A 20,789-nucleotide genomic window follows, 5' to 3' on the forward strand; every position below is an offset into this window, starting at 1 on the left:
ATGTAGATTTAAACATCATTTTTGAATTCCCATCTTTTTCAAAAACTAATCATGTGACGGAGAAAATAAATATTGCAACAACAAAATGTTGGCCATCATTTGTTGTGCATTCAAGTAAATGGCATCATGCGTGTTTCTTTTGTGATCATGATGTGTGTGTGCACAATTAAAATAATGTATGTTTTGTACTTTTCCGAGGGGGCACCATTGTATGAGTGCAGCACCCGTTTATTATTATACCTGTTAAAAAATGTAGCCATGGTCCAAATCAGCCAGCAGTGATACTTCTATACATGTCCTTCAGTGAGCAAACTTACATCAACCAACTTTGGTTTGAAAATAAAATCATGAATGCATAAAATTTGCCGCTATTAAGGCTTTAATACCCAACTAATATAAGCACAAATTTTGTATACAACAAAAATACCAATGGTAGTTGATAAATATGGAAATTGTACTAGCTGTGCCAATGCATGGGTTAGATTATGATAACATGAACCTTAATCAGCTGTTGTGGTTAGATTTTGCTTGTATAAGAACATTGCCACAACATTCTCTAATCTCAATGTTGGCCACAGGATGTCGATGGTAAATTGTCTTTTGCGCATCCAAAACAATGTTAATATTTTTTCATGCAAAAAGAAAAATCAATGGTCAAAGGATTGAACAACCCACGTGTAGTAGTGAGCAATTAACATCGTTATTTCACAATATATTTCTTGTTGATGAGTGTTCAACACATGCAAACAACTTTCAACTGCTGTATGCCAAAGATATCTTTATTTAAAATAATGTCTGCAGTAATATAAAAAGGAAATTTCAATGTACTAAGAAATACCGGTATTTGCATCTGTTTTCATATGGCTCTGCCAAGCAGCTTCTTTGCAGTAAAATAGTATATTTGACATCATGGAAAAATAAAAGACAAGTTTTCTTTCTCTCTTGAGCAGAATCAGTGAACTTTCCACATCATGATAAGACTGATTCATATCGTTCAAATACTGCTGGAATATCTTGAAATAAAGTCGACAACATCAACTTTGTTGTCACATATACATTTGTGATAGATTAGTCCATAAAAATCACAGGGCATTTTTTCGACCTATTTGGTCGTACCAACATAATCTATTGAAGGGATTTTTTTCCTTCACAACAGAGGCAGAAGGGTAGCTGTTTGGTTCCCGGAAAACGGTAAAAACAAAGACACATCTGGAGAATCACTGGCTATTAGAAAGATATGATAGTTCTGAAGTATGTGCTGTCAAGCTCAGTGTTTGGTTGTTTGTGCCAGTTTGGTGAGATGAATGTCATCGAAAAACCTTAGCACACTCATCTGATGATCTGAACACCTGGAATTCAAAATTTCTCCTGTTTGTGATTTGGTTTACAAAATGTCGGAAAAACTACCATATACATGTCATGTTGATGTTGTTGAAATTTTGAAGTTTCCATTTTTATAGTGTCAACTGTTGATACCCAATATAAATCCCAGGCTTGTCAAAATTTGCCTCTTGCAAATTTTTACAGTATGAAATTTTGACCTTGCTTTGGTGGTCACTCCTGCAATCTCCAGGTACAATGAAGGAAGAGCTGAGTTTTGTCCTTGAATTGGATTAAGGGAAAATCTTGAGTTCAGAAATCCACATAACTGATGTCAATGATGACAACTTAAACTCTGCAGCAAACAGTTCCCAGGTGACAGTCACTGTAACACCTTCACTTTGAAAACCATCAAGGTCACCACACATAAACTTGGAGGTCAACTTCAAAGCCCATCAAAATGCCTGTATCACGTGACAACTGCGCCTGATGCTAATAATAAGTTACATGAAACAAAGCCGACGTAATGTACAGTTGATGATTTGGTGGGAAACGCTCCAAGCATCTCACATGATGTGCTGGAATCTGATCTGAAATAAAAAAGGAAAGAAATAACCATGGTGAATGATCAAAGACTTGTCATCGTAGTCATAGCATTTGTTGTAAAAGATAAGTACAGACAGTGAAATCAACCCGTCAATCATAGCAGAGTGCAAAAGAATAGTTCTTTACTGGTTCCATGATGCACTGTGCACAAGGGTATACACAGCGTACCTTACTCATAGAACTTTTTAGCATAGGGTAAATGCAGGGTGTGTTACTCATAGAACACTATGGCAGGTATACCCCGACTCATATTTTTGTCGCTGATTGATACATGATGCCTTTTTTTGCATTGCAAATTTGTGTCATTCTTGAATATTCATGTGCTGTACAACAGAAAATCAGTACTTTTTGATGTTTTGAGTGTTTATACGCTATCTGATACAGCCACAGCAATGCATTATGGGATAACCAGGAAAAGGTCTATTACAGCTATGGTCATATCCTAATGTACTCTACAAGTGACCATACAGCACTACCGTCCAATAACTGAACTCTCCAGAATATTTACTTGAATTTAGCCAGCAGCTATAACCATGATAACTATAATTTTTTTACCATTTTTGTTTTGAATGTCAATTTCAAGTTATTGTTTTACTTCCTAATGCATCTTGAAACACTGACTATTTGGCTTGTAAATACAGTATCTATGTGTGTAAAATACACTGTTACTGTTCATGTTTGAATTCTACTCTGGACCAGAATTTACTTGTCAACAATAACGGTGTAGTTTACACATAAACAGGTTGAGTTGACAAGCTGTATGCTGTGTATCTCACCATACTTTGGGGAGAAGAACAAGAAACTGTACTTGACATTAAAAAACACTTTCACCACTAAGAAAGAAGAATTTACATATGACTTTCACTAAAGTTTGTTTAACTTCCAGAAACAAAATTTTCCTGGAAGCCATCCTGGCCAAAATCTATCCAGACAAAGGAAATGGTTCAAAACTATTCATTCACTAGAGTTACTTTTGTTTGGTATTTGAATTTTCTGGTTAATCAAGGGTTTGTTTTGCTCACAGTTTCAGATAAATTCAGAGTTTTCCGAATGAGTGTAAAATGACTAATAGTGTCCAGGCTGGCTGGATTTCATACTTACTGGCTGGAACTGAGTGACTGTCTAACATCCCAGATACGGATTGTGTTGTCCAATCCACCAGAAGCTAACATTGTACTATCATTGCTGAAACTAAGGCTGCAAACTGTGTCTATGTGCCCTCTGAGTTCTTTTAATAACTTGCCACTGCTCAGATCCCAAAGCTTGATTTTCCTGTCTTCCCCTGAAAAAAGCAGAAATTATATCACTGACAAACTTTATCATAGATGGGACAATTATATAAGTTGTCGTTGAGGGCGCCCCACACAGCTACACTAATTCTCGTGAGGGGTACCAATCAAAATGGAGAAAAATGTTAATTGCTCTAGTTTTACCTAAAACTCCTACCTCCTCCTGCTGTTCTGGGCTTCGACAAAATAATTATGAGTCAACTGAAGCAGTAAATCACTTTTGCGTCATTTTTGAGGTGACAAGCCAGTCATCCAGAACTATTTTCATTTTATGTCAGCATTAAAAAGAATGAATTCCGTTTATTTGATCAAAACTCTAGAATGATATGACAACCTTCAAATTATATAAATTCTTCACTCGGCAACACATAAAAGAGACTACTTTATGTCACATCTTCATTTCTGAAAACACTCAAATGTGTGGTCCTCTTTGAATGTCAGCGTTTGAGAAGCCTTTGACAACCATACTCAGATATCTCTGATGCAAATGATTTGAAGACTCACCTGATGATGCTAGACATTTACCATTTGGTGAAAACGCCAGACAAGAAACACTTCCCTGCCAAAGAAAAAAGTGATCGTGATGAGTAATGAAGTATCTACAGCATCACTGTCTGTTAAATTTCATTTATAAACAATTGATACCAGTATATTGAAACATGAATGACATGTACGTAGTTCCGATGGTTTATATACTGAACACTGTGTTTGAGTCCCACAGAACAAAATAAAAATTTGTATTAGGTGACATTTTGAAATGAACACAGTATGACATTTTGGAACTATTTGATAGTACCTCACAGTTTTGATGCCGTAGAGGGCGCCCTGCACAACTACAGTTTTGATGCCATATTCATTATTTTATTTGACAAAACAAACATAGTTTACTCTTCTCTAAAATAAAATGTGACATGCAAAATATATATGGCAGTGTTTACAATTTAATGGAATGCTACTTTTGGCAAATCAGTCGTTCACAACACAGAAACACTGGACATTCCACACATACAGCCTGTCAACAAGTTGAACACTTGGTATTTTGATATGATTTTTGGAATAGAGTAGTCTAAAAACAGAACAATAACAATGGAAAGTACATCAAAAGTCAAATCTACTGGAGCTTTAATCTCATGATTGCTAAAGCTTTCACAGATACAATCATGAAATTTAGATTATACAATTAGTACAACAAGTCATTGACAATGACATAGTCCCCACTTGAAATAGGAGTATTAGTCTTGATGGGGCAGGGAAATGTGGTCATTAAGAAGTATCACTGGAGTGTATATGTTCAGATCTATGGACACATAGGTCTATGTCATTGTTCCCAATTTGAAACAAGAGGCATGTCTAAGTTATGGTTCTAAATCGGGAAAAAAGATCAGACTTCTAGCTGTATTGGCCAGCCAAGAAATACATATGCGCATAATAAATGAGGTACAAGATGTGACATCTTAAGGTCTATTATCCTATCAAAATTGAAGCGTAAAGAACTTGTGGTTACTGAGTTATGCATATATATGCATAATCAAGGTCAAAGGTCATCATGGTCACGTGACATTTTGAAAAAAATTGTATTGCTAATTATCCATATATGCAAAATTCAGACCTCTAGCTCTATTGGCTTGCCCACAATTATATATGGCATAATTAATGAGGTAAAGCATGTGTTGTCATAAGGTCTCCCATCCTACTAAATATAAGGACATAGCACTTGTGGTTACTTATTTATTGACATAATCGTGTATTTTAGGTAAAAGGTTATCGAGGTCACATGACATTTTGTCAAACAATTTCTATCCTATAGTCTATCCCTATATACCAAAAATCATACATCTAGCTCTATTGGCTCGCTCAAAACTAGATATGCACATAATTAATGAGGTACAATATGTGGCGTCATAAGGTGTCCCATCATACCAAATATGAAGGGTGTAGCACTTGTGGTTACTGCGTTATGGACAAATATGTATATTTGAGGTCAAAGGTCACAGAGGTCACGTGATATTTTGTAAAGAATATTGTCTTGATAAGTTATCCCTATATACCAAAAATCATACATCAAGCTCTATTGGCTCGCTCAAAACTAGATATGCACATAATTAATGAGGTACAATATGTGGCGTCATAAGGTGTCCCATCATACCAAATATGGAGGGTGTAGCACTTGTGGTTACTGAGTTATGGACAAATATGTATATTTGAGGTCAAAGGTCACTGAGGTCACGTGACATTTTGTAAAAAATATTGTCTTGATAAGTTATCCCTATATACCAAAAATCATATATCTAGCTCTATTGGCTCGCTCAAATTAGATATGCACATAATTAATGAGGTACAATATGTGGCGTCATAAGGTGTCCAATCATACCATATATGAAGGGTGTAGCACTTGTGGTTACTGAGTTATGGACAAATATGTATATTTGAGGTCAAAGGTCATTGAGGTCACGTGACATTTTGTCTAAAAAATTGTATTGCTAAGTTATCCCTATATACCAAAAATCAGACATCTAGCTCTATTGGCTCGCTCAAAACTAGATATGCACATAATTGGATCCGTGGACTTATCAGGGATTTTACGGTTGGTCAGCATCGCGAAAGATAGGAATGGTACCTTTTTCATTAACATCACTATCTTTCCGATGTTGACCAACCTCTGATAAGTCCACGGATTAGCATAATTAGTTGTTGACTAATTAATTACAGCATGTGTGTATGAGAGATATACGTCCATGTAATGGAGTGTAAAATAAATAAAGAGTCGCAGAGGCTAGGTTAGGTTATATAAACCATTTATTTTTTACTCCGATCAGTCAGAGCATGAAGAAAGGAGAGAAAATGATAGAGAAAACAGTGTGAAAATCTCAGTAATACTTTATGGGTCGCCTGTGCTTATACATGGGAGTCTATGGACTGCCTTATACATGGGGGTCTATGGAGGTGAAAACTAAAAAGTCCTCTAACACGGCCAAATTTGATCGCATTGTGAAACAAATCGACGTGCATCTGTATGAGGTAGGGTACTATCCTTGAACCAAGTTTGAACAAAATCGCTCCAGGCGTCTCTGAGATATCTGCGTGAACGGACGGACGCACAGACGCACGCACGCACACACGGACACACGCACGGACGCACGGACATGACCAAACCTATAAGTCCCCCCGGACGGTGTCCGTGGGGACTAATAAATACTCATTTAAAGATTGACTACACTGTATATTTTACCTGTGTCCTGTGAACAGCCTGACAGGTTTCCCGTCTTGTACACTCCACAGTCTCACTGTTCTGTCTGAGGAACCTGTTGCTATGTAGTTACTGTTGGGATGGTAACGTATACACTGAAAGATGGGTGAAATAACAATATTAATCCTCTTTCTCCCAAGTTGTAGTTATTTCTGTGGTTTGTCTATGGAGCCTGGTAGAATGAGGATTAAATTGAAAATCTGAAACTTACAGGTAGTTTATGTGTGTATAAATACATAAGGGTATAATTTTTGTGTGTATACATACATACCTATGAACATACATACATACATACCGGTACACACACACACACATATATATATAATATATATATATATATATATATATATTATATATATATATATATATATATATATATATATATATATATATATATATATATATATATATATATATATATATATATATATATATATGTTATACTTATACATGAACAAACTTATAAATAAATACATAAATAAATAGATAAATGTCTATTACTTTACCAATTTAGTAAGTAATGAGTATGACACCTAAAATACCTGATCAGTCAGTTTTATTATGGATTTTCAACAAACAACTGAAATCTAATCTACTTACATCAACATCTGCCATGTGTCCTGCAAACACCCTGAGTGGATAGTTTCTATTGAGAATCCACAATCTGGCAGTGTGGTCTTGACTTGCAGTCACGAAATAATCACCTACAACACTCATATCAACATCCCATACAGGTAAACTATGCCCTCTATAGACAACTGCATTTGTGTAAGTCTCTAGGTTCCACAACCTCACTGTAAAATACATGAAATGAGAAGTATATATTATTGATCCTACAAAAGGCTAAATATGCATCTCCTTGTGTCTGTTTCTCTTTCTCTTGCCATTACTGGTCTCTCTGTCTCAGTCTCTGTCTCTTCACTGACAGAAAAAATGTCTGTGCATGCCAAAAGTCAATGACATCATCCTGGGGCCTTATTACTTTAAGACAAGATCAGATGCTGTGCCGTTCTTGATGGTCATGTGATGTGTGGCATACCAGTGGTTCTCATTGATTGATTGAAATAAATGACATATTAGCAGGCAGTATTTCAAAACAATCCTGAAGAGGATGCTGACACAGTTTCATTCTGCTATTTGATTCCTCACCAACTGTTTCCATATTTTTGACACTGAAATTGGCCAACTTTCCATAATCTGTATTTTGGTGTATCACACAAGAAAATCCATAGACTCTTGTTAAAAGACAAAGTTGACTAAATAAATCTTACCGGTTGTATCTTCAGAACATGACAACAGATAAGTAGAATCGTTTGTAAAACAACTTCCATAGACTGGACCACTGTGACCTTGAAGTGTTTTGTTCTCGTTTCCAAACCTGAAATGATGATATTCAATATGCAAAAAATCACTGAAATATTCATGGATTGTGAATACCTTGAACAGCATTTCTGTATGGATATTTTAACAGGTATTATAAACTATGACACTGTGATATTTTCAGAATAACCGATTGTACTTTGATATTGTACTTTGTCATATTGATGTGGGATACAGCACTCTCAAATCTGTGTAGCAGTTTTCCATATCACGTCAAAGACCAGTTGTCCATACTAGTTGTCTACTTTTGTTTATCAAAAATTTACAGATAAGCAGCCCGCCTGATTCAAAAGTATCGGTACTTTTCTGGCAGAACTGTCCATACATGTAGTAATGGAAGTCTGATGATGCTGCAAGTAGGACTACAACATCAAGCTTATCTGGAGGACCACTGGATGTACTTTGATATAACCCAAAACTGACTGGATTACTCTTTGCAGGTATATGATCCACTGATGTAGAATACTAACTTTCAGTATTGGCATCATGCAGTAACAAAACAAGACTTTACTTTTGAGTGTGTTTCATTTTTATATTTCCTTTGCAAAAAAGCCAAAATGTTCTGAAAATGTTCACACAATGTCCTTGCATATCACTGAGAGTATTATTTGGAAAAACTGCTGGTGTAAACAATGCTATTGTAAGTTTTGCTCATTTCTCCTTCTGTTATTTACAGGATAATGGCTATACTTTTTAAAATATCAATGTCATTTTTGTCCAAGAAATCAAGTGCAATTCCTTCTTTATCTCACTGAAGTATGTAGAATTGCAAAGTATTATCCTTGGTAAGGACAACACACAGTGTATAACATGCAATGTCACTGTTGATAAATGAATTCTAGTCCGGACTAAAACTCTGTTTTCATTGTCAATAACATTGAACACTGTACACACACTGTACAGGTTGATTTGACTAGTGGAACACTCCACAGGGTAAAACTATTTTACAGAACAGAACAAAGATGATGGAAAATCATCAAAATTTATGAATAGGATTTTCTGATGAGAAAGATGTACAGCGAGTAAGACACACACAAAACAAACACACATACATTCTTACCTATCTTCTTGATAAGATTCACTGATGAAGTCACCAGCGACATGTATCTTAGAGATTTCAACTTCATGTTCAGCTGACTTCAACTTTTTAGGAGTTAAACTCCAGAGTTTAAGCACGGAATTATCAAAACCTCCACATAGCAGCTTTTGGTCCTTTGATATGTTGACACAATTCAGTCTGTGAAGAATGAGAACATAGCATTGACATTTAAGCATGAACATGGTTCCTATTTCAGTGGCTGTGTTACACGTAATATGTCATACTATACAGATGAGGCTTTCCCTAGAGTATCAATGGTTTTTATCATGCCATCTACTTCAGAGGTGAGCTGTATGTAATTATATGTGAACAGTGTTTGGAATATAATTTTTTGCCAACACGCACACCATGCATGTAAGGTTTGCATTAGTATGCACTACGGTAGTTTTCAGTACCTGCAATGTACTCTGACTGTGTGCACATGTACTTTATATCAATAAGTTACTCTATGTCATCCTATGTCATCCTCCAGTTATCACATACAGGGTCCCAATTTTGCTGTATACATCTACAGACTATTGTGTTTTATGACACTATTCAGTCTTAAAAATACCGCAATTATACGGTGTCGCTCACATTTGATCAGAATTGGTACATACCAGTATGGGTACCAAAGATCAACAATAAATGTTGTTTCTATCTGTTCAGTGCAGGAAAATTCTACGTTGATATTATGACAATGATTTCTGCACAGTACAACCAGAAAAACAACAAGAAATATTTAAACCAGAAAAACAAGAATGACAAAAGTAATTAAGGTCTGAAACTTTAGGTACTGGAGAACTTTAGCAACATGCATAGCAGAAAGGCAGCTAGCCCCCCTTAGTTTGACCATAGACGGTCTTCCTCCCCTCTACTGTCTATGGTTTGAGCAGGTCTGTTAATAACAGTTCATAAACAATGACAGGAAATGACTCAAGTCAGGGGAGTAAGCCTGTTTCAAGCCTGTTTCAGATTTCACTTTTTCTTACCTCATTTGCACATTTTTGACACTGATGTGTTCATTTGAACAAATTCACATCTCAACCCTTACATCTACCTGTACACCAAATACTGAGACGGTAGCTTTGGCGGTATGGGAGCCTTTGTGTGTGACGGACATACATCCGCACATACCCACAAATATACAGACGCCACTTAGACTCATCATATAAGCTCTTTTTGTTATTTACATATAAAACCAAATATGAGCTAATAAGCTCTTTTCGGTATTTATATATAAAACCAAATATGAGCTAACAATATATTACATCATGTACATCCACTTTTCGTGTTTGTTTTGGAATTTCTCTAAGATCTCTTTGTCACTCAACCAATTTATTTTAATTTGAAATAAAAGTTAAATGTGTGCTTTTTCCCAGCGGAGACAACAAAAGGTATGTTGATAGGACATTTCAAGAACAGGTAAGAATACAGTATATGCTGTATTATTTTCAACATGTACAGTATGCTCATTGGATTGGCAATCTACCTGCATCATGTGCATAGCGCAGAGTTCACCTGGGTGTTTTAAGCCCTGGCATATGCATGCAGTAGACCCTGAGCTTCAAAGGTCTGGAATACCGGTATGTGTTACTGTAACAATACGTACTCATGTATGGCATTATAAAGTATCTGTGTCAATATTATTGATTCATTAATCATTTTGGCATAGCACCAGCTACATGTATTGTACTTTGTACATAGAGAAAAGACTTTGTCCTCAACTGCACTATGCCAGAGAATAGTAAGTTATCTACTGTACACAGACCAGTACACTTGGAATTGACATCCACACACCAAAATGTACTTTACATGCAGATATTACAATGGAAAATCTGAGTCCCAGGGACTTGGCACACCCATTACAGTCAAACATGTTTAAGTGGTTATTGCCTTTACAAACCGGTCACCTCCCTACAGTTGTCACTTTGTGGCAGTCCCATTGTAATTCACAGAACAGTGACCCCTATTATGTGGTCATTGGCCACATGTCATTGCTTTAATTTGATACGAAACCTCTGTATAATGGTCAGCATATCTGACTCTGAATCACTCATCAGTGACAAGGCCCTCTCTCTATTGACTTACATCTACCCTCCCTTGCTGCTGACTTCTGTCAAAACATTCATGACTTTCAAAACATTTCTGATATTGAACTTTATCGTTGCTGTTATAATCTTTTCTACCGTCTATACAAAGGCCACCCGCTTGTAATGGTTACTTGTTCTTGGTTGCTTGTGTGACCAACATACACAGGTTTGATTGGAATTCATTTGTTCCCCATAGTCTTACATGAACAAAAGAATGTAACATAAATTCATAGTGTTTTCACTCGTACTGCTTGATATTTTGTATTCGCTAAAGATCACTACAAGCTGGAGTTTTGACATGTGCTACCTTTGTAGTTACAACTTTAGGAGAGTGCGTACTTTTCAATTTCTCTGTAACCACAAAAACATGGGAAATCTGAAATTTTATTGGAATTTTATGAATGTAGTGATCCCTCGGAGCTCTAAATTACTTAATCACAACTAATGTATGATACTTTTCCTTCTATACAAATATTGCTTCTTTAAACCTTAGTGAAAACTCCATAATTATTTAATATTCATATATTCAATTCTTGTATCTCTCATAGTTTGCTCAAATTTACTGTTTATATATTCCATGATCCTGTATTAAAGTCATTTTAGACTTAACATGATCTGATTCAAAGCTACTGGAGAGCCCATTGCTCCTTAAAACACAAGCAGGCAGGAAAGACAACTTACACCTATGATGTAGAAATAGCTCAGTTTGTTAAATATTGTTTTTCAAAAAGTAGATTTACACAAGCAATTTGTGTCGGTACTCGCTTTACTGTTGCAGTGTGCTTTACATACAGTGTATCAATCTTGTGCCAATTGTAAACTCTCATGTACCACCCTTGGCAGAGTCTGTTTTGTGTTTATGCAAGCAGAATTCCTGACTGCATCAAGTAGGCTTCATCATGGGTGTATTTGAAATTTATGATGTGTGTATCTTCACCATTTTAACACAGTATGGACAGCATCACTTTACAATTGAGTTTTCGATGTACAAGTACACAAGGCAACAGGACATCAAATAAGTCTGGAATATCTCATGATGAAATGTCTCTCTTTAGAAAAGCTAACTCCAAGGACAACACATGAACCAGTTTTTTGTGTGACTTGGTATTCAAGAGAATTCTGGCACTGTACACTATGTTGGAAAGTGGACAATTCTTGAGTGATCTTTAACTAAAATATGACATCACCCATTGTGTACTTTTTAAACATTTACTGGTACATGGGTACATCTTTCTCTAGAAATAAGAATTGAGTCAACAATAAGACGGAATATTCTTGTAGCATATAATGTCTTATCTGAAAACTTAACATATCTACCGTACATGGACTAACATACAGGTGCATGTTGCAGTTCTGTCATGGAGTAATTCAAATGATTAAATGATTACAAACTCACCCTTGATAAGTATTGATCAAACTGTAATAAAGAATGGATGACAATGATGGTGGACCCTCTCGTACTTTCTGTATACACTCTTTCAAGGACCTCAGAGTAACGGAACTTGAAGATTTCTTTTTGGCGGCTTCTGTTTCCATGGATACAGCGTTGTCAGGATTACCATCCTCCTGGAGGTCAAACTGCCCATTTTGTAAACCATTGACTGAAATGTCAAAATACAAATCTTCCATTAGTGACAGTACAATGTATCAACCTTGACAGCTGATAATGACCTTTGACTTTTGACTCTGTAGTACAACCAAAACCTTATACTCCAGTGTATTATTACTGAAAGAGTAAATTTTGCACAGTATCAAACTAATCTCTTGACTGTTTTAACTTACACAGGCAGTTAAAAATTGACCGTACACCACTAGGCAAGCTTCACAGAAATTGCTTGATACAAGAAGACTGAAAATTAGTCACATAATCCTGGTTGTGTCCTATGTCTCAGCTCAAAGCTATGTCACTCTGTGAGGAAACGGTTTATACAGAATGATTTTCAATTTAATAACTGCTGTCCCTATATCTCTTTTCATTATTTATTCATTTCTGATGAATCTGAGGCTGACTGTAGATGAGCCGATCATCTGAAAAAAAAACAAACCTAAACTGACCAGACTGGATGAGCTTTTCAAGAATTTGAAAACACTTACCATCTAATTTGATGTAAGTATTTAACATTTTCAGAAGCAGCGTGTTATCATCACTTTGTAGAAACCTCAACAAATACTGCAATGTTGATTCAGATATGTTGATTGTGTATTTACTTTCTCTGTGAAAATGAAAACACAAAACATGAATTAAAGTTTTGAACAATTTGGACATGATTTGGCTGATAAAAAATGCTAAAACCCCATTTAAATTCATTACATGCCTCGATGTGAGTGCAAATCAGTGCATTGATTTGAATAGGAACATCCAGGGAATTAGCGGGCCGGTGAACAATGTACTGACCGGTTTCCATGGTTACCCGGTCCAGTGGAGCCCTTCAATGTTTTCAACATCAATGTAGACACCTAACGCTACATGTAGATGTAAAATATTAATGCGCGCACCCGGTCCAGTGAAACCCTTCGACATTTTTGACGCCAAAGCAGACACTTAACGCTATATCAATGCGTGCACTGCTATTTTGACTTCTTTTTAAATCTGTTTGATGCTGGTCAATAATGGTAAAAGTTTGAAAATGCCCTGCATGTAACTAAATATCATATAGGCTTGCATGAATACACGGGTTTATGTGCCCTCACAGCAGGAGACAATTTGCACTCCTGGCGTCAGGCACATTGTCACCTGCTCTTGGGCACATCAACCCATGTATTCAGGCAATAATATAATATCATATTTTTCAGTTGATAAAGTTCGCGATACACATCATTTTGTTGAGAAATGTTAAGTAGAGATAGCTACTATAGCAACTGTCTCTTATTTCATCACTTGAACTCAAAAGTACCTGCTTCACAAACAATTCCACACACATTTAATTTGAAGAGAGATCATTAAGGCTTCTACATTTCCTTGCTTGATTTTTAATAAATTGCATAAGTTTACTCAGAATTAGAAATTACTCATATTTGATTTAATATGAAACATTTAAATGCAAAACAGTTGAGGTATCAAAAGTAGCAGAAATGAAGGCATGACAAAAACTTTCACAGCATTTTCCTCGGGGGCCCCATCATTGTATGTTCTAACCTTAACTATGGTCCTTCTGTAATCATGCCTTAACCCTTTGAACTCGGCTCGGACAGAAATGTCCGATGACGTCATAGAGTACCAGGGGGGCAGAGTGCAAAGGGTTAACCCTACGACTAGTATGACTCCCTAAGTGTTCACTGCTTTTGTGAAATGATTGAGAAAGTTGACGATTATCTTTTTAAATGATGTATCTCTTATGTTCTGATGAAGAAAAACGTTTTTCCATCAAATAAGTTCTTCATCTCCTCCTCCTCTTGCTTGCTGCTATCGGCAACAGATTTTGGTACAGTTAATTTTATGTGGTAAAGGTATTCCTGGTACACTACAAAATTGGGATAAAATGGTAGGAACCAATATAGAAATGCATTTGAAATACACATTGAATATTTTTGTACATTTTTTCTCATGATCAATAGACATTTCAATCATTAGCTCTGACGTCCTTTGTCCTAAACACCAAAAGTAGAGAAATATTTTACAGATTTAATTCCAATCTATTTGATTTTAGGACTGAACCCTTGTTTTTTAACAGGACTTTACACTGCAATATGACTTGAAACTTTGTACTTTTTTAACACTGTGATCTTATTTGCTTTTGAATACCAAAATATCAGTGTGCCACTCTTGTGAGAGTCCATTTTGTTTGCAGTCAGTGGCATATGCAAAGTAATAGTTGAATCACCTAAGGGTAATATATGAAAACTGTATTTTCCAAGAATTATTGCTGTTTCAATCCATTACTTTATTTTGTGCAAGGATAAATGTACTTAGGATCTGATTGATATGGTACACCTTAAATGACAAGTCTTGATGTATTTATATGTAGATTGAGAAAAGATCAAAACAAACCTGAATACATGTACTCAACAAGTCTACACAAAGCATTTTTAAAATCTTTTCATAACGAAGAGTTGTATCCTAGAAAGTAGTTCTCGGTCACTTCTATCTACAGTGCTTAAAGTTTTGATGGCATAGAAAACCTGATAAAGCAGTTGAAATGTACAATTGCAAGAGTATAGGATTTGCACAGTGCTCGTGCCATTTGTATAATTTCTCTTCATTTTCATAAGTATGTAACATGGACAGACATACAATACCTGAAGTTCTTGACAATAGGTTTACAGAGAATATCATTAATTTGTATAACTCCACACAGATTGTCAATCAATTCTTTTTGATCCGGCTCATCAAGAAACTGGCCTTGGTACTTGTACAGAAAATCATTGCCTGTCAAAAGAATTATGCAAATAAAGAGTTAAATGAACTTTGTGGTCGTCAGTGAACAACTGTACATCTATGACCGAATCAAACAATAAATGCTTCTACAGTGTGGCTTTGATTTTGCCTTCAAAGGGCACATGTTATGATGTGATATGCCCACTGATCTTTTCTTATATATCCGCTGTCTGTATTCTATTCATTTTAAGGGTACCCATGGACAATTAGCCTGCCAAGGCAGTGAAATATCATTTATGTCTCTATGTAATAGCACCAAGTCCAGTGCCGCACATATTCTTTAGGTTGGGTTTGATGGGTGATCAAACTGCAAAGCTGAGCATCACTTTTTTTTTATAAATGAGACCAGCAAAGTTTGTGAAAATAGGTTCTGACTCCTTACCACTTACTGCAGACTTGGCAGAATGGTAAGTGATGGGTCAGACAGGAAAATGGTATGATCAACTGATCATGGCATCCTATTCTGTTACTGTCATCACACATTCAAATGTTGCAAAAAAGTGCATATGTACACAACATGTTGGTATTTCATTTACACAAGATTCATAACCATGGTGGTGCAAAGACACTTCATTGAAGATTAAAATCCAGTGTTGCCATATCATTATCAGACAGTGTTTTATCCTTGACCTACCTGCTGCTTTGTGACCTTGACATATCATTTCAATGTAGAGATGAACAAACAATGGGTACAGCAGTGCAACTAACTCTGTCTGTAAACAAACAACAACAAAATAAGAACAAACACTGATAAACTATTTCTGAAGTGTCATCAAAAGAGGTCAGCACACTTTTGACTCTAAAATGCCAAAATTTCAAACAAAGAACCTATCAACTTAAGGATGTGATACACTGCTTGACTCAAAGAATTATTAGTGAGATCTGTTAAATAAAGGCCTGTGTTGGCACCAGATTGTCTCATCAGAAAATTTACCCACCAGATTACAATTTCAATGGAAAACAAAAGGCTATCACACCTCCATAATCCTCTTACAGACTAGAACAAAGACGATCCCAGGGATCGCCAACAGTGCCTTTAAATACTACCGTACTATGTAGGATTTGTATCATGATTGTACTAACCCTTGGTTTTAAATATTAACATGCCCAAAATTTCAGAGAAATCTGCATGATTGTATGAAATCAGCATATTTCTATCAAGTGTAAACAAATTCAAGGACAGCAAGTGTTTGGTTCTTCTTGTACACAAGTCAGATGATGTCAGTACATTGAAATTCTGGAAATGCTGGAAGCTACTCATAATATGAGCATGTTGTTTGATATTTTTGTAATCATTTTTATATCAAAAGGCAGAGCAAATTTTGAAATACAGAAAACTTAACACTGTCTGCAAATATATGCTTTCTACATATACATGATGTATGACTGAATCTGGTCATACCAACAAATGGTTCACTCTTATGACAAAATATTAAAATATCTTAGATTGTAATGACAGGTAGATTACATTGTAACTTACTTTGTATTCTTTAACAGCTCCTTCAACAAAGTCTTGGAATTTAGAATAGTGAGTATCGTACAGTTCTGGATCATGTTCACTGCAAATGACAAAATACAAACATTGGACAATAAATATTTCTTTCTTTCTCTTTTTATGAGATTTGTTGGGTCAATTTCATTGACATTTTCCGGTGTTGTGGTGGATGAGCTTACTTCACTTTCAGACCAAAATGGAATATCATGCAGCGTTATGTATGGAGAGTGTTCTGATATGAGGAAGTGCAAGATTTTGTTTCAACTGAAGTAAAACATGGAACAGCTTTGACAGCCAAAAAGTCTGATGAAAATGATATCTACTTAGGCACTGTCCATGAAAATCTGATAAATAAATACAGACATTTTGTCAACAAGCAATAGACTACTTGGATAGCCTATCATTTCATCCCTTTTGGTGAATCCAAGTACCCATTCCAGTGAACAACAGCAATATTACAGGGGTTAATTCCTAACATGTACCTATGAACCCTAGCCTCAGCGGAAAAAATGCTAAAATTATTATTTTTTATTTATTTATTTTATTCATTTACTTATTCATTTAATTTAAACATGTTATCACTACAATTCTTTATACCTACTGCTATTTACATATGATGTCTTAGGTACACACTTACCAAGTTGTGTATGAAACAGTGTTTGTTACACTTGTCTCCATTCCCATGGTAACATCGCCTGCCATGTCAGTGATGAAATTAGATGGTTTCATTTCCTTCTTGCAGGACTGTTCACTATCCTGTAATGAAGGTTAACATCAGAATCAGATATTTAGAAAATGTAGTTGTCCAAGACAGATCCACATGTACTATCTTTATTCAAGCTCTTTTTCTCTCATTTCATGTAAATCTAATTTACTTAAGTACAGTATTTCTGCTCTTTCTTGAAAGCAGAGACACAGTGTATATGTAATTACACTGAATAGCTTGTTGTATGGCAAATGTTTGTCATAACAGGGCTGTTCATGGTTGTAGCATAGACCCTCGTTTTTCTTGAGGGTCTATGTTGGAGGCATTTTACTAAATATACATGTAGCAGCATGCAGACGACACATGACACTGCTGCCAGAAAATTCTGACAAATACTATAGTGTTGCATTTGATGCTTTTGTTGGAGCTGGTAGTCTAAGCAGTCATAGTTTTTTTATGATGTCCACAGTCTGTTATTTCATGTATGGTTTCCAAATATGTAAGTTAAATTTGTCATATTATTGATAGAACAATGATGTGATTTGTGAACTGCCCTATACAAATCATCACTGACTCTGTTGTACAAACCTCGCTTTTGTTTGAACAATTATCCTTACTGCTGTATGTACATGTAAGTTCTCTATTGGATGGCTTGCTTCATCATAAGGACAGTAAACATAAGGGCCAAAGTCCCTGAAGCTACTATAGACATCATACAAAATTAAGTATTTCCTGACTGTATGAAATTATCTCACTAAGGTCATCCTAGGGACCTGTAAACCAAATATTAAAGCTGTCTGACCAGCGGTTTTGAAAATACAAGCGACCCAACAGTTGACAGAGCTCTGCTTTGTTATGTAGAGAATAACCTTTTGTGACACATGTATTGATGAAGAAGGTGGATATCTTTGATAGCTCATTTCAGGATGGCCTGACCAAAAATGGAAAAAAATTCCTTAATTCCTTTACGTCATAAAAAACAGCATATCTGTCAGGTTATAAAGAATCTTCAGCTGGTTATCTTTATCTGTATTTTCATCCTATTAACCAAGCACATTTTAACTCTCAAATTAACATGGCAAATAAGTTCTGTTGAATAAGTTGAGCCTGTAGGTAATCAGAGAAAGCACACAGAAGAGACAAATGTTTGAAACTTAAGAAGTTCAAGGTCATCAAAAGCATTATAAGGAATCATGTAACACTTTCATTGCACTGTTTACACAGATTGCATAATGCTATAAATAGCACATGAGGAATCTTACAGCCCAGCTTTACCATAAAAACCCTATCACTTTGACCACTCTTTCAATTGACCACTCTATTTTTTTCCTCAAAAAGTAATTTTACTTTATCCTTACCAAGTCAACCATAAATGGAAATTAGAACTTTCTCTATCTCTATTTATTTGACCACCCTATCATGACAAACTATTATGAGCAATTTCCTTTAGATAACATACAGGGCACAATAAATGACAGTTCAGAATATGTCAAAGTTGGATTCAGGAAAGTTGCCTCTACATGTTTTAATCCTCCAAGATGGTAAGCATTTTACGATGAACTGTCAAAAAAGTGGAACTTTCTAATAATTTTACAATAAAATTATTTTGGCTTTGATGATTTCCTAATTAATTCAGTTATTTAAAATCATATTAATTATTTTTTTCTGGGTGAATTGATAGGGTTTATACAGTACAACAATTACATACAATGTAAGTCAAATTTTGACCAAAAATGACAAAAAAATTCCTTAAAAAACACATTTGCATATTTCATCACAATTTAACAAATCTAAGTTGGGTTATCCCTAGGGACCTGTATACCAAATAACAAAGCTGTCTGACCAGCGGTTATGAAAAAGAAGATTTTTTATCAAAAACGCCTTTTTTGGCGTTAATTTGCATATTTCAACAATATCAAAAAATTAAAAAATTAGTTTCTCAAAATCATATTTTTCATCTACACAACAAATATCAAATCAGTAAGTACTGCGGTTCTCAAGATATTTGAGTGGACGGACGCCTCACAAACGGACATACATACATACATACATACATACATACATACATACAGACTGACGACAGACGCCGGACGGATACCCATCCCAATAGCTTCTATAGACTATAGTCTATAGTAGCTAAAAATAAAAAAGTTGTTTTTCATCCTCGCGCGTGTCAACTCAGACCCACCACGTCAACCTGTTTTTCTGCTCACGAGGAAATAAAATGAAAAAATAAATGCAAAAATACGCGACGATAGTGCATAACACAGTGCTGTATAAAACAGAACTGTAAACAAAATAACTGACACTAACATTCCATTCAGAACTGTACACATATGTCACTATTATATTAAGCTGTCGAAACTGTGCATTGCTGCACTAAAAGTCAAACCACGGAACTGTTGCTATACAAAAACACTAAAGCAATACTGCTGTGCATTATCTCTGTGTGCATTCTTATGTTGTTTTCATGTTTTTGTGCATTCTTGTTGACTAAAAACTAAAAACAAATCATACGTCCATGTTAGCGGTTATGGCAACTTGAACACGGGAATTCGTCCCCCAAAAAACTTTGAGCTACTTAGCTCTGAGAGTCTGCGTGGCAGGGTCAAGTTATTGGCAGTAAGTCTCCCACTACTGTGGTGGGAGGTCTACAGCCATGGCCGGTTTTAAACAGTACTAACAGTAGTAACACGGCCCTACCACGCAGAACTACAAGCTACTGTACAGCAGCTATCCGCCGTGCATGTCTGATGCAAACGGACGACTGTGAGTGTTTCTACTGAATCTACAAATAACAAGACGGTCTACGATACAGTACAGTCAAGAATATCTCAAAATGTAAGAACTGTGTCGGTACAAGCATGGATAGTAAAAAGAGACATCCATAGTACATCATGTCCCTACCGCACGGATGCCATTGTCACTTTGTACATGTTGTATACATTGGTACGTACGATGTAGTGGCGTTCACGTTCGTGCATCCATGGATGGAGGTAGAAGTCATACTAACCGTAAACTGACGCTTTTTCAGGTAATTAACCACAACTGATGCTATATCTTCACCTGAAACTCTCTTCATAATGTATTTGCGTGTTCGATCAACTGGTCTTCATGTGGAAAAGTGCTCTGAGACGCAGATTTTCACACAATTCAAGTAATAACGGCGGTCGGTGACAGGGACAGGCGCCAGCCTTGTT

The 20,789-nt window shown here is 35.8% G+C and overlaps 1 protein-coding gene across 1 annotated transcript; it reads right to left on the reverse strand.

Moving 5' to 3' along the window:
- Window positions 1-1,596: 1,596 nt before the first annotated feature.
- Window positions 1,597-20,763, reverse strand: LOC139116134 (TAF5-like RNA polymerase II p300/CBP-associated factor-associated factor 65 kDa subunit 5L). Its single transcript, XM_070678677.1, has 14 exons — window positions 20,603-20,763; window positions 17,521-17,639; window positions 16,869-16,947; window positions 16,023-16,101; window positions 15,250-15,379; window positions 13,108-13,226; window positions 12,410-12,614; window positions 8,903-9,079; window positions 7,734-7,840; window positions 7,063-7,256; window positions 6,446-6,557; window positions 3,720-3,776; window positions 3,028-3,208; window positions 1,597-1,910 (listed from the first exon to the last, which is right to left on the reverse strand). The coding sequence occupies exons 1-14, from the start codon at window positions 20,669-20,671 to the stop codon at window positions 1,790-1,792; spliced, it is 1,749 nt and encodes a 582-aa protein (XP_070534778.1). The 5' UTR covers window positions 20,672-20,763; the 3' UTR covers window positions 1,597-1,789.
- Window positions 20,764-20,789: the final 26 nt, after the last annotated feature.

The sequence above is a fragment of the Ptychodera flava genome, chromosome 17, assembly GCF_041260155.1.
Source record: "Ptychodera flava strain L36383 chromosome 17, AS_Pfla_20210202, whole genome shotgun sequence".
NCBI lineage: Eukaryota > Metazoa > Hemichordata > Enteropneusta > Ptychoderidae > Ptychodera > Ptychodera flava.